This window comes from Calliphora vicina, chromosome 1, assembly GCF_958450345.1.
Source record: "Calliphora vicina chromosome 1, idCalVici1.1, whole genome shotgun sequence".
Lineage (NCBI taxonomy): Eukaryota > Metazoa > Arthropoda > Insecta > Diptera > Calliphoridae > Calliphora > Calliphora vicina.
Genome location: NC_088780.1, coordinates 19,380,893 through 19,396,921, shown reverse-complemented (window position 1 = coordinate 19,396,921; position 16,029 = coordinate 19,380,893). Strand labels below are relative to the sequence as shown.

The 16,029-nt window shown below is 30.3% G+C and overlaps 1 protein-coding gene and 2 non-coding genes across 4 annotated transcripts in view; 1 reads left to right on the top strand and 2 right to left on the bottom strand.

The window, feature by feature from the left end:
- Window positions 1-16,029, bottom strand: part of Esyt2 (extended synaptotagmin-like protein 2) — a 31,623-nt gene that overhangs the window by 1,305 nt on the left and 14,289 nt on the right. Inside the window, exons 3-10 of one of the 2 annotated variants that reach the window (XM_065500089.1) lie at window positions 14,488-14,941; window positions 14,383-14,424; window positions 10,918-11,469; window positions 10,682-10,852; window positions 10,162-10,247; window positions 3,194-3,242; window positions 2,514-3,128; window positions 1,934-2,455 (exon numbers count right to left, since the gene is read on the bottom strand). In XM_065500089.1, the coding sequence (XP_065356161.1) occupies window positions 1,934-2,455; window positions 2,514-3,128; window positions 3,194-3,242; window positions 10,162-10,247; window positions 10,682-10,852; window positions 10,918-11,469; window positions 14,383-14,424; window positions 14,488-14,941 (2,491 nt within the window). Of the gene's footprint in view, window positions 1-1,933; window positions 2,456-2,513; window positions 3,129-3,193; window positions 3,243-9,693; window positions 9,792-10,161; window positions 10,248-10,681; window positions 10,853-10,917; window positions 11,470-14,382; window positions 14,425-14,487; window positions 14,942-16,029 lie in introns of both variants that reach the window. The other variant, XM_065500053.1, reaches the window with a different exon arrangement.
- LOC135949635 (U6 spliceosomal RNA) lies at window positions 434-540 on the top strand. The gene has a single exon (XR_010575886.1). It is a non-coding gene; the product is annotated as a U6 spliceosomal RNA (small nuclear RNA).
- On the bottom strand, window positions 3,437-3,543 carry LOC135949634 (U6 spliceosomal RNA). The gene has a single exon (XR_010575885.1). It is a non-coding gene; the product is annotated as a U6 spliceosomal RNA (small nuclear RNA).

The following is a 16,029-nucleotide window of genomic DNA, read 5'->3' as shown; positions in this document are numbered from 1 at the left end:
CGACTTGCAATCCTTCTATATGTCTAGTTAGTCTAGCGCTTTTGAGAACCATTCACATTACTAGTTCTCTGTTAATTTCATTCCCTCTAGGAAGTTAATTCTAGGAAGTTAGTCTAGTACGTTTAAAACATTGACAATAATTTACCACTGAGTTAGTTTCCAAAGTACTTAATGTATTCCTCAAAGTATTTATCTATTTATACTTCAATGTCTTGCTTTTGTTTAACCAGTTTCTTATACAAGAAACTATACTCGTGTGTGCCTCTAGAAAGGGTGGTTTTATAAGAATCTCCAGCTACTTTTAAGATTTTCTACCTACTCCGTATTTGTTTGAAATCAATGCACATTTCTGTGTTTTATTTTCATTTTAAAATTCTCATTTTCTTTTTCGTTAAAATGTACGTACAAATACTACATTTAAATAACTAACCTTGTTCTTGCTTCGGCAGAACATATACTAAAATTGGAACGATACAGAGAAGATTAGCATGGCCCCTGCGCAAGGATGACACGCAAAATCGTGAAGCGTTCCACATTTTTTTGTGAAAAATTTTCTTAAACATCTTTCTATTAAGTGTTGAAGTACCCAAAAAAAAGTATTGAGTAGTCGGAAATACCGAAATTTTACAACTCTATGATGGCTTTTCGAAACCAATCACTATTTTAATTTCTTTCCCTCTAGGAAGGTCATCATGATCAGCAATAATTTCAATAATTTCAATTTATTCAATAATTTTGCATATTCAAAAATGTTTGGATGTTTGTTTGTCATTTCTATTGAAAATCTTGTATATAAAGTCATTCTTTACAGAAAATCTTGTGTATAACAGTTATTTTTATAGAAAATCTTGTGTATAACAGTTATTTCTATAGAAAATGTTGTGTATAACAGTCATTTCTATTGAAAATCTTGTAATTTCCATTATAAAATGTTGTGTATAACAGTCATTTCTATAGAAAATCTTGTGTATAACAGTTATTTCTATAGAAAATCTTATGTATAACAGTCATTTCTATTGAAAATCTTGTAATTTCCATTATAAAATGTTGTGTATAACTGTCATTTCTATAGCAAATCTTGTGTATAACAGTCATTTCTATAGATAATCTTGTGTATAACAGTTATTTCTATTGAAAATGTTGTGTATAACAGTCATTTCTATTGAAAATCTTGTAATTTCCATTATAAAATGTTGTGTATAACAGTCATTTCTATAGAAAATCTTGTGTATAACAGTTATTTCTATAGAAAATCTTATGTATAACAGTCATTTCTATTGAAAATCTTGTAATTTCCATTATAAAATGTTGTGTATAACTGTCATTTCTATAGCAAATCTTGTGTATAACAGTCATTTCTATAGATAATCTTGTGTATAACAGTCATTTCTATTGAAAATCTTGTAATTTCCATTATAAAATGTTGTGTATAACTGTCATTTCTATAGAAAATCTTGTGTATAACAGTTATTTCTATAGAAAATCTTACGTATAACAGTCATTTCTATAGAAAATCTTGTGTATAACAGTCATTTCTATAGAAAATCTTACGTATAACAGTCATTTCTATTGAAAATCTTGTGTATAACAGTCATTTCTATAGAAAATCTTGTGTATAACAGTTATTTCTATAGAAAATCTTACGTATAACAGTCATTTCTATTGAAAATCTAGTAATTTCCATTATAAAATGTTGTGTATAACAGTCATTTCTATAGAAAATCTTGTGTATAATAGTAACTTCTATAAAATATCTTATGTATATTAGAACAATCTATATAATATCTTGGGTATAACAGTCATTTTATAGAAAATCTTGTATAAAACAGTAATTTCTATAGAAAATCTTGAAATTCGCACCACAGAACTACAATAGTATTAAAATATCTTAAAATTTACTATTTGAATATTATCCCAGCCCCAGTACACTTACCATTCCAATAATAGGACTACCGCCCGACAAGAAACCCTTTTGGGTGCACACCGTAACCTCCAATTCGGATTGCATCAGCTCAGCCGTTGATATCAAATACTCAAAAGTGGCATCATACACCGGATTACAATTGTCCTTCACCACAATGGTCTTACGTTTCGATTCTTTATTGCGTGCCGGCAATAAATATAACTTAACATAAGGATCGGGTATATTGGTCGGATCTCTCAGGGGAATATTCATTATCTTGTGAATAGTAACAAACAGTTTTTGACGTTGCACCATATAGTGTAAAGTCATTTGCAGGCGGCCCAAACCGAATTCTCCGGGTGAGGAAGTTAAATCGGGTACACGATGAGTTAATACCGAATCACCGCCTATTAGGGCGGCAACAAATGGCTTAGGACTGCGGGGTGGTGTAATCGATTGTAGATTGGCAGAAGTGGAGACTTTTAGGTTGGGCTCTTCTTCGGTCAAAGGAGATTCGGTTGAAGAAATGCGACTAGATTGAGATTGTAAGTCCTTAAAGAAAATAATTTTATGTAATTTAGCTTAATTTTAATAATTTATTTCAGCTTACCTTGGGTGAGGTTTTCTCGTGTATACTGGGCGTTTTGCTAACAGATGTGGTGCGCGACAATTGCGGGTAATTGCTAGTTGGCTCTGGATTGTCTGGGTCCTCTATAATTTCGGCCTTTTTCAATATCCTCAGGGACAGAGACATTATTAGTTTAGATTCTGGTCCCGATTTTTGAATTTGGAAAGGTTGTGACACCAGCTCCATATTCTGCTTATTCATTAGGGAGGCTATAACATAACCATATTGACCAATTTCATTGCCGGTCTTTTGGTCGTAGATTTTAATTTGCAAAGTATCATTATCGGGATTGCCCACCAGGAAGGTGAAGCCTTGTTCCCATACCGGTGAATCATCGCGCATAATCATGGCTGTTTGCTGCTTCTGTTTGCCCACACTGGCCACCAAATAGGGATCGGGTTTCGAGTGAACACGAGCTTGTTTGAGATTCTTGCAGGAGTCAATAAAAACAGTTAATAAGGCAGTACTCATGGAGGTTACTCTAAGTAGTTGGGTTTCTAAGAGAGCGGCTTGTAGGTCCGAAGGATCAGCGGTAAGTTTATACCACTGTAGGCGTACATGCAACAAACCATGTTTGGCATCTTCCAAGGTTAACCACTGGGAATAAAATAATTCTTTAAATCAATAAACAATTTATTTACTAATAATTCCTTAAAACTCACCGTATCCACCACACCTCTTTTAACCGCATTGATAATTTCGATAGATGCCCTGTAAAAGTTTAGTTTTACAATATTAAAATTAATTTCAGAATTGTTTGTATTTAAAAAAATTGTAAACGTAACTGAACTGAACTAAAAGAACTCATAAAACTTTTCTATTAAAATGTCTCTAATTGTTAGTAAGTTATTAGAATTTGGTTAGTAAGAGATGATGATTGGTTTTTATAAGAAAATGTTGATCAAAAAAATGTGGAACGCTTCACGATTTTGCGTGTCATCCTTGCGCAGGGGCCATGCTAATCTTCTCTGTATCGTTCCAATTTTAGTATATGTTCTGCCGAAGCAAGAACGAAGGTTAGATGTTTTTCTTTTTATTTATACGAATTGTTTCAAGGAAAAGGAATATGGGAATTTTTTTGTGTTGTGGTAGAAAATTTGTATGAAAATAGGGGTGTGAAATGGCGGGATGAAAGTGTTGAAAAGATTTTCATGTAGAAAATAAATTCATAGATTTGAATGTATGCGGTAGTTAAGACCGCCCATATTATTAACAAAGTGCAGAAAAGTGCCCTTTTTTTAAATCGAATATGAATTTAATGCATTTAATTTCACCGAGCCTTAAGAATAGTATACTGAGTAAAAAAAAAATTATTAATAAATCATTGAGACAATTTCGAAATATAATTCATAACTTTTTCAATTGCCTAGAAGATTTACATTCCAGCTCTCCTATTAACCTCTAAATTATGAACGAACTGTTAATACTAGTGTTTATTTGAAAAGCTTCTTTCAGGAATCTGGTTGGAAATTATAATTATTCTCGGAGCCGATATTATTTTGCTCATGAAACAAACCCAATAGGAAATCAGAAGAAAAAATTAAACAACGAAAAAGTAAGAAGTTAGAATTTTATGAGGATAATTTATTGGATTCTTTTCAAGGGAGTACAAATATCCTAAGTTTAAAACGGAAACCACATTTTGGGCATGTTGACTAGGTTGACAGATGCTTTTGGGCATTATTGGGGAAAGAGATAGAAAGCTTTTCATAACTTTCAGCCTTTATATAGATTGAAATAAAGGGGTAAAACTTTTCTCATATCTTTTATTAAAGCCAGAAGAATGATTAGGCTTTCGGCATTAACAACTAGTATTCTCCGATTTTCACATGCTTTTGTTAAGTTACTAAAAACCTAAGAAAATTTTCGAACTTAATAATTATATTTAAACAAATACATGAGAGTCATTATTGACAACTTTGAGAACAATAGGAGTCATCAGGATTTTTAAATCGGATTTTTATATCGTCTTAAGTGAATAGATCATCCGAAATCTTTGATAAGGTTAAATGATATGAAGATGTATTCAACTAAAAATCAACTCTATATCGTCACCTATAAGATTTATGTAATGTAGAAGCTCCAAAATCCGTTTTATACTTGAGAGAAGTATTAATTTTTAGATAGAGATGCTGAAAGTAGTAAGGAGATCAGATGGTGTAAAGTTATTTTACACACTTTTAAAAAATCAAGGCTCTTAAAATTTATACCACCCTTGAAAATAAATAAATCCGGGACATAAAAATTAGCATGACGCTATTCAGACATTATTAGAAGATAAATCATCCAATTTGCAACAGTTTTGCAATATAATTGAATGAAATCAAATGGCAAAAGTTTTTAGGATCTCCAAAAGTAGAAAAATAAAAAATAGAGTTGCAGAAACCTCGAGTTAAACTATCTTAAATGGAAAGAACTGGGAGACCCATTAAAATTGGTTCAGTATGATATGTTCCAGGCCACAAATAAAGGAAATGAAAAACAAAATATTACTTGTCATTAGAAATTTTATAATACGATTCACAAAAGATCTGATAAGAATTTTTGCCTAACTTTGCTAACGTTTATCTATAACTAACCACCAAATGTGGTGAATATCTTCCATCGGTTTCAACGTGCGAGAAATGGTTTGTTCGGTTCAGAAGTCGGCCAGGCCAGCCAAAAATGTTTGAAGACCAACAGGAATTAGAGGCATTGCTCCAGGAAAATTGTTGTCAAACTCAACAAGAGCTTGCAAAATCATTAAGAGCTACTCAATCAGCAATTTAAAAACGTTTGCGAGCAGCAGGATTCATCCAAAAGCAAGGAAATTAGGTACCATACGAATTGAAACTAAGAGACCTTCAAATACGATTTTGTATGTCTGAAATCCTGCTTCAATTCAATAAAAGAACTTGCAATGAAAAATAGATACATTACGATAACCCGACACCAAAGCCAAATATCCTTTCCACTAATGAAATGCTCTGTATTTGGTGGGACCAAAAGTATCTTATATATTATTAGCTGCTGAAATCTGACCAGGCCATCACAGGAAAACTGTACCGATCACAACTGAAATGAATGAATGAAACCGTAATATTACATCATGTTGCAATACCTGTATGAAGTAGTTGGGTTGAATGTGTCCCGTCCCTCTATTATTTGTTTCAATCGATGCAGATCGCTCTCTGGGATACGCTTCACTTTGGAACAGTATATCTGATATTGGCTTGATTCGTTCAAAAGATGATCCGTTCCTTTGGCTCAGAATCTATACTGTGACCAATACTTTGAATAAATTTATATTGTACAAATGTTTCAAAATAAGAGCTAAAAATTTTAAAAAATCCGGCATTTTTAAATCATACACCAATAATTCCTTTAAGAATTTAAAAATTAAATTTTTATTAAGTCTCCCGGACCCGGAATTCACGGGAAATTTTTCCCTAGCAGGAACCTAAGTAATGAAATATTTATAAGGGGTTGCGGTAAGTACTCCAATGACGTCGCCGTGTTAAAATAATGAGTTCAAATATAATTGTGTCAGTAGTAAAGATTCAGAATTTTACATTTTAACTCATTACTTATAAAACAATAAAAGTTTTAGCTGGCGAAATATCTAATGAATCATTTAAACACGTTCTCAGTACCTTTAGAAAACTAAAGAACATATACGAGTGTGGGTCAATAAGTCTGCGACTTTCTGAATTTCCCGGCTCTTAACTGAAAGGGCAATACAGCTTGTGTCAACTGGCATCATCTGTCAGTTGACTCCTGTCAAAATATAAACAAGCTGCGTTATTTATGTTTGTGTTAAACAGCTATTGATAGCAGACTACCTCGTGACTTGAGGAGAAGTTAGAAAAAAAGTCTGCTAATTAAACATTAATTTTGCGGAAAGAAACCATCACTCAAATAAAGGCTAAGCTTGAATTAATGCTATGGGAAATCTACATCATCAGTTTCAAAAATCACGATATGGTTTTGGAGATTGAAAGTGCCAGAGATTGTGGAAGCCATAGGCATCTCACATGGCTCAGTGGTTTCAATTTTGAATGATCACTTGGGTATGAGAAAGCTTTCGGCAAGATGACTGCCTCGTTTAATCACAATCGCGAGCACAAAAAGGGTTCACACATGTGTACTTCCATGGCAAAAATCTATAAATTGGGCTACGAAATGCTCCGTCTTCCTACCTATTCTCCGGATTTAGCACCGAGTGACTATTTATTGTTTCCAAAACTGAACAAATGTCTCAGCGGAAAGAGATATGACTCTAACGATGAAATCAAAACAAACTCTATTTTGATAAACTCAACTTATCTTATTTTTTGGAAGGAATAAAACAATTGCAGAAACGTTGGACAAAGTGCATTGAGCTCAAAGGGGACTATTGCTCAATTCACAAGATCATATTGACATAATGTCCTAATATTTCTCAATTACATGTGTTTTGTTATTGTAACGAAAATTGTAACAAAAAAAAAAACATGTAAAACTCACACTCAAAGTACACGCTTGTAAGAATATACAATTTTGTGAAAAAGAGCGAATTCACTTAATTGAGAGTAAATTCGAAAAGATTCAATCGATTTCTATGTTCGATATCTCATTTTGTTGCTATTATATGCGGCTATCGGACAAAGTAATAAACCTAAACAATTTCTGCCGTTTTCGATTTTTCATGATTTTTTTAAAACAAAAAAATTTGCTATTTTCACGTAAAAAATATATTTTTTGCTTCAATTTGTTATTATAACTCCGAAACTACTGAGCCGTTTGAAACGCAATGCCTATATGAATTTTTTTCATAGGAAGGGGGAATTGATTTCAAAATTCAATCAATCGAAAGAAGATTATTAACTACTCAATTTTATGTATATCAATAAAAAAACTAATATTTTGTGAAAATGAGCGAATTCATAATTGTGAATAAATTTGAAAAAAATCAATCGATTTTTATGTTCGATATCTCATTTTGTTGCTATTACATGTTGCTTTGCGACAAAGTAATAAACCTAAACAATTTCTGCCGTTTTCGATTTTTCATGATTTTTTGTAAAACAACAAAATTTGCTATTTTCACGTAAAAAATATATTGTTTGCTTCAATTTGCTATCATAATTCCGAAACTACTGAGCCGATTGAAACGCAATGTCTATATGAAATTTTTTTCATAGCATGGGGAAATTGATTTCAAAATTCAATCAATCGAAAGATGATTATTAACTACTCAATTTTATGTATATCAAACAAAAAACTAAAATTTTGTGAAAATGAGCGAATTCACTTAATTGTGAATAAATTCGAAAAGAATCAATCGATTTCTATGTTCGATATCTCATTTTGTAGCTATTACATGTGGCTTTGCGATAATGCAATAAATCTGAACAATTTCTGCAGTTTTCCATTTTTCATGATTTTTTTAAACAAAAAAATTTGCTATTTTCACGTAAAATATATATCTTTTGCTTCAACTTGTTATTATAACTCCGAAACTACTGAGCCGATTGAAACGCAATATACATGTGAAAATTTGTATATTAGCATGGGAAAAATCGATTTCAAAATTCAATCAATCGAAAGAAGATTATTAACTACGCAATTTTATGTATATCAAATAAAAAAGTAAAATTTTGTGAAAATGAGCGTATTCACTTAATTGTGAATAAATTCGAAAAGATTTAATCGATTTTTATGTTCGATATCTCATTTTGTAGCTATTACATGTGGCTTTGCGATAAAGTAATAAACCTAAACAATTTTTGCAGTTTTCTATTTTTCATGATTTTTTTAAAACATAAAAATTTGCTATTTTCCCGTAAAAAATATATTTTTTGCTTCAATTTGTTATTATAACTCCGAAACTACTGTGCCGATTGAAACGCAATATATAAACAGATTAAAGGCTATGTAAATTTAAATTTTTCTAAGTTTACTTCAATAAAATCGGACTAAGCCTTTTTGAGTTATCTTAAATTATGTGGAGAAACATGTAAAAAAAATCACAATTTTAGAAAAAACTTTTTTAAAAACAATCTTTACATAGAATTCAAAAATTTTACCATTTTTGTACTTAGGTAACCATGATACCTCAAATCTATATAGTGGTAAGTGAAGCATTTTTTTGCTTTTGACCTGTGTTTTCAATACTAAAAATCTCATTAATGTACCCAATGTTTGATTAAATTGAATAAAGTTTTGATTGAAATTAATGATAAATGATTTCACAGAATTTTTTTTTTTTGAAGACAAAGAAATTTTTAAAGAGAAATGTGATTTTTGTTTCAAAGTAAATAAAACTATTCCAAATAGATTTAAATAAAGACATTCAATGCTGTACTACAGAAACTTAAAAAAAAAATATTTCAAAATTAAAATAGAAAAAAAGAACACTTCACTACTACTTAATATTTAAGAAAAAAAAACATAAAACTACTTAAAATTTCTATAATAAAAAGACAACAAAAAAACTCCCACCTTCCCAAAGATTCATCATCACCAGTGCGATCCCAGTCATATAAACGGAAACTGATGAAAGTAAGTTGAGTAACTTCCACCACGGCCTTTTTTTTAACAATTTCAACATTTTAGTTTTTGCAAATTTCAACAAAGTGTAAGCGCATTGGAAAAGACAATATAACAGATAAACGTAGAAATAATTTTGACATTTAATTGAGTTTTTTTTAGAGAAAACAATAAAGACAGGTAGGTGTTTGCTTATTTCAAAACAATAATACATATGAAGTGCAAATAGTGTTTAATTTGTAAACCAATTAATTATTGATATTATAAAAGAAAATTTCACCAATAAATGACAGTTAACAAAGAGTGCTAGGTTGGCTTTAATTTAAGAGGCATAAAACAGCGACAAAGTGACAGAGAGACAGAGAGCAAGTTTAGTGAACATGCGTTTAAGTGACAAGGACAACAAGTTACAGCCATAATTAAGAGACAATACATGAAAACAGAGAGAACTATAAACTACTTACATATGTATTTAAGTAAATTATGGTAAAGAGTTAGTTAGAGACAGAGAAATGAGAGAGTTTAAGTTAGATTTTTTTATTTGAGTAGCTAGGACATGCATAAATGGTTTATTGAGATCTGGGTTTAATTTGAAATATTTGAACATGCTTGGTTTTGTTTTTAGTTTCGTTAAATTGTTGTTATACACCACCTGCCCAATGGATCATCATTTTGTATACCAAAATCCGATAAATCAGAATCCCATAAATGAAATACCACCTCTTGGCCTATGGGAGAATTAACAATGGCCTAGAGAAAGTGTTTAAGATTTTCACAATAGTTTAGTTACAGTGTTTGGTTTTTTACTCATAACATTAAAATTAATTTCCAATAAATTTTAGGCGGCTGCAGGCAAATTGTTAGTAGCAAACATTTCAATACGTTTTACTTACTTTTAAACACTAATCCCCTGATTTATTATAAAGCAGTTATTTCTTTTAAAGATTAATAAAACTTTAATATAAATCAGAGCTAATTATTTTACTTTGACATTTACGAATACTACACATTGAGACATTTTTCCCCCCTCTAAATTCCCTAATAATTTTTGAATCTTTTTTTTTCAAAATTTTTGTTTTGTATTTAGTTTTGAGTGTTTGTGTGGTGTGTTTACACTTACCTTCCCAAAGGCTCATCTTTTTTCGAATCATCAGCATCGAATAGGCTAAATTCACAAGTTTGACCCATTTCAACAAATATTTTTGCCTTTTTTTTTGATTTGTTTTTAATATTAGTGATCAAGTGGTTTTATCAATCACATTTAATATGGATAAGGAGAGTATAGATTTTGTTTGAATTTTTTTTGATTGATTTGAGTTTTATAGTGAAAGTATGTTGAAAAAAATAAACAAATAAAATGAAATTTTAAACCAAAAAACAAAACAGATACATAAAATGTTAAAGAAAACTTCTTATATAATAAAAAAAAGAAAAAAATTTCATGCAATTACTTTTCAGAACAATAAATATAGAAAATTTTGAAACAATTGAGATTCCAAAAAAACTGTGCTTAGAGCTTGTAACAGAAAAAAACAAACAGAATTTTGTTTAGGAAATCATAAAATTGTATCAAAAGCCAATTTGGTAAACAAAATAAATTGAAACTTTTTTTTTTGAAAAAGAAAAAATAAACAACATACCTCACACCAATAATCCCATTTGGGATTAACATTGTTATCAATAATTTGAGTTTTGAATTCTTGAGAGCCTACATTGATAATGGCATAAGGATCGGATTTACCCTTGCCCAGCATGCCTATATCCTTTTTCATCAAGTCCTTAGCCTCCACCACATGTATGCGTAAAATGCCCTAATAAACCATTAAACATTAAATTATTATTTTATTCTTTAATTCAACAGCAAAAAAAAACTCACCTCTGGTTCAGGCATTTTCAAAGCCGTTGCCGGCACCTCATCACTCAACGTTATGGGCAGCTTATTGGGCAACACCATTACATTGCCAATCTGCTCCACAATAATTCTACGCAATAAATCACTTAAGCCCGGCATATCCATAAAATCAATAACACCCACCAAATTGAAATCAATATTGGGATTATTCAAAAAGAATATCTGCAAGCCCCCCACCAAAGGCATACTACGTATCAGCGGTTTCATCACCACTCTCACCCAGCCATGTATCTGGAAATCTTTAATACCACCCTTCATGCCTCCCAAATAGAAATTAATATCACAGTCACTGGCATAGAATAGATCTAAATCCATAATGATCTCATTACGTCCCACATTTTTATCGTACACCTTAACACCGCCTATGCGTGGTGGTATGGTGCCCAGTATAATGCGATCGAAACGAAAACCATTCATTTTATATTGTGCCAGAGATTCAGCGACAGCTGGTTCAATGGTCTCCTTGACTAGAGTGCGGGCAAAGTGATTGGCATTGGGCCAGAGTTGTTTCAGGATCTGGAAAAGGAAAATAATATTAGAGTTAAAACATATTTAAGAACATTAAGAATCTAAAAAGAATAGCTTTCATATTTTATTATATCCTTCAATATGAGTTTGTTATTTACCCATAAAGTATACCTATTCTGGATCGATATAGATAACGGATTCGATATAGCCATCCGTCCTGTACATCAATATATCCCCTATAGTTCCGCTTAGGTTACTATTTAAATTCGAGAAAATAGGCCCACAAATGGCTGAGATATAAGCAAAAACGACTATCTCGATTTTTGTAACTATTTTTGATATATGTATATCTGGATTACTAAGTCATTAACATAGACAATATGGATATCTAATGATAGACATTTTAAATACCTCTCCAACGATTTATATAACACCATAGAAATTCGGACCCACAATGGGTAAGAATCAGGAAATTTTAAGTCACTCAATTTTTTTTCAACCATAATATACATTTTTCATTGCTTTTATAATTTCCATATTTTCAGTCTGTCTGTCAACTTTCTGATGCGTCCAAATATGCAAATAAATAATAAATTCGGGAAAATAGGTCCACAAATGGCTGATATATAAGCAAAAAAACACGACTACCTCGATTTTTTTTACTATTTGATCTATATCTGGATTACTAAGTCATTAAAATAGACAATATGGATGTCTAATGATAGGAATTTTAAATAAATTGATATCAACTTTCCGAAGCCACCAAATAACTTATACATCTATTTACTATAGATTGGAAAAATCGGTTCACATATGGCTGAGATATAAGCAAAAAACCGCGATTTTTTCACCAAAATTGTTTTTCATCATTTTTTAGAACACTTTTTTTCCACCCCAATTTTTTTTTACCAAAAATTTTTTTTAATATTTTTCTTAAAGTATACTTCTGTTTTCAGCAAAAATTGTTTAAAATTTTTATCTTAAAGTAGATATCGATGGCTTAATATAGAAAGTTCGTATCTCAACTTTTAGTTACTTTACAGGAGAAGGAAAATACTCAATAATATCAGTATGTGAAATTGGAAAAAAAACAACTAAAAATTTGTTTTATATCAAAAGCTATTTTTAGAAAAGTAGTTTGTTTTAATATAAACCAAAATATATGAATTCCACTTTAAATGAGTTAGGTGTTTTTCTTTCAAACGATTTTTAAATGAGTTAGGGCTTTTTTATAATTACTGTAAATCTGTTATTCATCAACATAGGAAACTGAATTTTTTAGGGAGGTCTATTTGAGTTTTGTCTACAAGAATATGTAAAAAAACCGATTTTGAAAAAAACGAGCTACGACCTTTCTATATTAAGCCATCGATATGTTTTGGCTCTCTTGCTTGATTTTCTTAAAAAAGTGATTTAGTGACTTTATAATTTTACACTTTTATACTTTTATACTTTTATACTTTTATACTTTTATACTTTTATACTTTTATACTTTTATACTTTTATACTTTTATACTTTTATACTTTTATACTTTTATACTTTTATACTTTTATACTTTTATACTTTTATACTTTTATACTTTTATACTTTTATACTTTTATACTTTTATACTTTTATACTTTTATACTTTTATACTTTTATACTTTTATACTTTTATACTTTTATACTTTTATACTTTTATACTTTTATACTTTTATACTTTTATACTTTTACACTTTAATACTTTTATACTTTTTTGCTTTTATACTTTTATGCTTTAGAATTTTGTCCTGAAATAAGCTAAACACCCTATAAACGCATACAATTCTAATACGATCTAGCTATGTCCGTCTGTTGTTGGAACGATATGGCGTTGAGCGAATGGGGCTAAAATTAACCCTAAGTATTATTTGTGAACCAGAAGTGTTTGGTATTGAAAATGGGCAAAATTGATTTAGTAAAACCAGAGTTTTGGATCAAAACTTGAGACAATCTCAAAAAAATTTGATATTTTTGAAAAATGTTTTGCTATTTTCTTTATTTTCGGAATATGGCTCTATAGCGTATAAATGCCTACAGAATACCATTATCCATACAAAATTTACCAAAAATAGGTTCCATGTAAAAAGAAATCACAAAAGGATATTTTATTTGTATCGGTACATATATGACCATAGACCCCATTCTGAAAACCATTAAAAAACGCATAAATCTCTTATCGTTATCAGGTTAAAATTCAACATAAATTATCAAAATGTATAAAAAATCACAGTACGGAATTTTATGGATATCGGCACATATTTCGTAATAGCCCATATAGATGAATATAGTTATCAGGTTAAAATTCGACTAATATTTATAAAAAATCATCGTATAATCTATATATATATAAATGAAATGGTCCATGTATGTAATGGCATCACGTGAGAACTGCTGGAGCGATTTGGCTGATTGTTTTTTATTCGATTCGAAATTTTCAAGAGATGGTTTGTAAAGAAAAAAAATTAAAAATTCCGGATAAAACTCGGAATTTTTTTGAGTCCAGTCAACTGTAATAAAAAAGCTCCCTAAAGTATGCAGTACAAATTTAGATATTTTATTTGCAAATAAATAAGAACAGGCAGGTGTATGTGGGTTGGTGAAACTTGACGAACTAACATTAGTAAATGCTACCGGGCGAAGCCGGGGCGGTCAACTAGTATTTTACAAAGATCGGCCCATAATTTGTCATAGCTTCTATAAGCTTGCATTCATATCGTACCAATATTTTACACTGATCAGCTATACTACTGGATTTTATATCGGTCAGTCCATAATTGTCAATAGCACCCACATAATATCCCCTTCCAAGAACTATAACAACCATAAAACTCTAGGAGAACTATAACAACCATAAAACTGTAGGTGGTGGGTATATAAGAATCGGCACAGACGAATATAACACTCTTACTTCATTAACTTGATTTCAAATAAGTATTTACCTTATTGACCCATTCACAGCGCTCCACATCGGGAAAGTATACCTAACACAAAATGAGAAAATCAATTTCAAACTTGAGTTATCTATAATAATACCTTTAACTTACCCAGGCTGGCAGTTCATCAATTCTAGCCAATATCACCTCCTTCTCTGAAGCCATAGCCGAGGCCTTGGCAATATTGCGTTTATGTTCGGTTGTCTTGCGGAAACGATCACGAGCCACTGACAATATAACGGGAGCAATAAGCCATGCCACCGACCAACCCATATAGCCGACAGCATAAATTGTACCAACTATGGCGACTTTTTTGGCCACCGTATAAATGACAGCAAATATACTGTCCTCGGCAGTTGAAGGTTTTGGCGGAGCATCACTAACCAATTCCTTGCTAGCGGCTGCCATATCATCCAATTTTTTAGCCTCAGCCACTTCGTTTTCTTTTTCCTCTTCGACGTCAAAGTCAATGGGATCGGGTGGTGTTTCGCTTATTTCAGCCAAAGGGGCTTGTGAAATTAAAAGCGGTTCTGTGTCCGCAGGTTGGGGAGATTCTTCAAAGTCACTGTAAGTAAATACAAAATAAATTGTTGATAAGAATGTTTGGCATATAAGTAATTAGCTTAATAATTGTTTATAAATAAGTTTAAATTTTATGATTCGTTTGAATTGTTGTTTGTGGCTCTACAAAAAGCCGCGCTAAATTATTATTGTGTTGTATAAAGTCAAATATGAATCATAGTTTTGCAAAATTGTGTTTTCTAATATTTCTAGTATTGTTGTGGATTTCTTAAGAAATTTTTAACAAAGTATGAACAATTTGTTTTTATTTTATAAATAAATATTTAATGCTAATGAGTAGAGAATGGAGATTGAAATTCAAATACTTATACAAATACATATACATTTATAAAATTTGCAAATTAAGTATATATAGATGCTAATAGATTTTATGTTATGCTTGTTTTGAATTGAATTGTTTATAATTTGGCATCCTACACAATGAAAGTGGTTTCACAATTAAGTTTGGTGTGATATTGGAAACTTAAAATATGGTAAATGTTATAGAAACTGTTTTCCTAAATTTTGTTTGATAAAATTAAATTTTATTTTCAGGTTATCGTAAATTTTTTTTCATGAAAATATCATCATTTATAAAAAACTGATTTATATTTGAAATCAGCTTAGTTTCAGCTAATTTCGGATTTTATAAAATTTTCTTTTTTTTATAATTTTTTAATAAATTATTTTTATTTTCAGGATATCGTAAATTTTTCTTTATTAAAATATGATAAATTTTGAAAAACTTATTTCGTTTTGTTATCAACATATCTTTATGGAATTTCGAATTTTATTAAATTTTAAATTTAGTTAATAAAATTTAATAAATTATTTTTAGTTTCATGATATCGTAAATTTTTCTTTCAGCTAAAATCGTAATTTATAAAAACCTTGTTAATTTTTAGAATCAGCATAGTTTTATCTAATTTCGGATTTTGTTAGATCTCACAGTACTTTTTTTTGTAAAATTTTTCTTGATTAAATTTATTAAACTGTTAATTTTCATGATATCGTAAATTTTTCTTCAAGCAAGTATCTTATTTTACAAAAAGCATGTTGATTTTTCAAATCAGGCTTCATTTAGCTAATTTC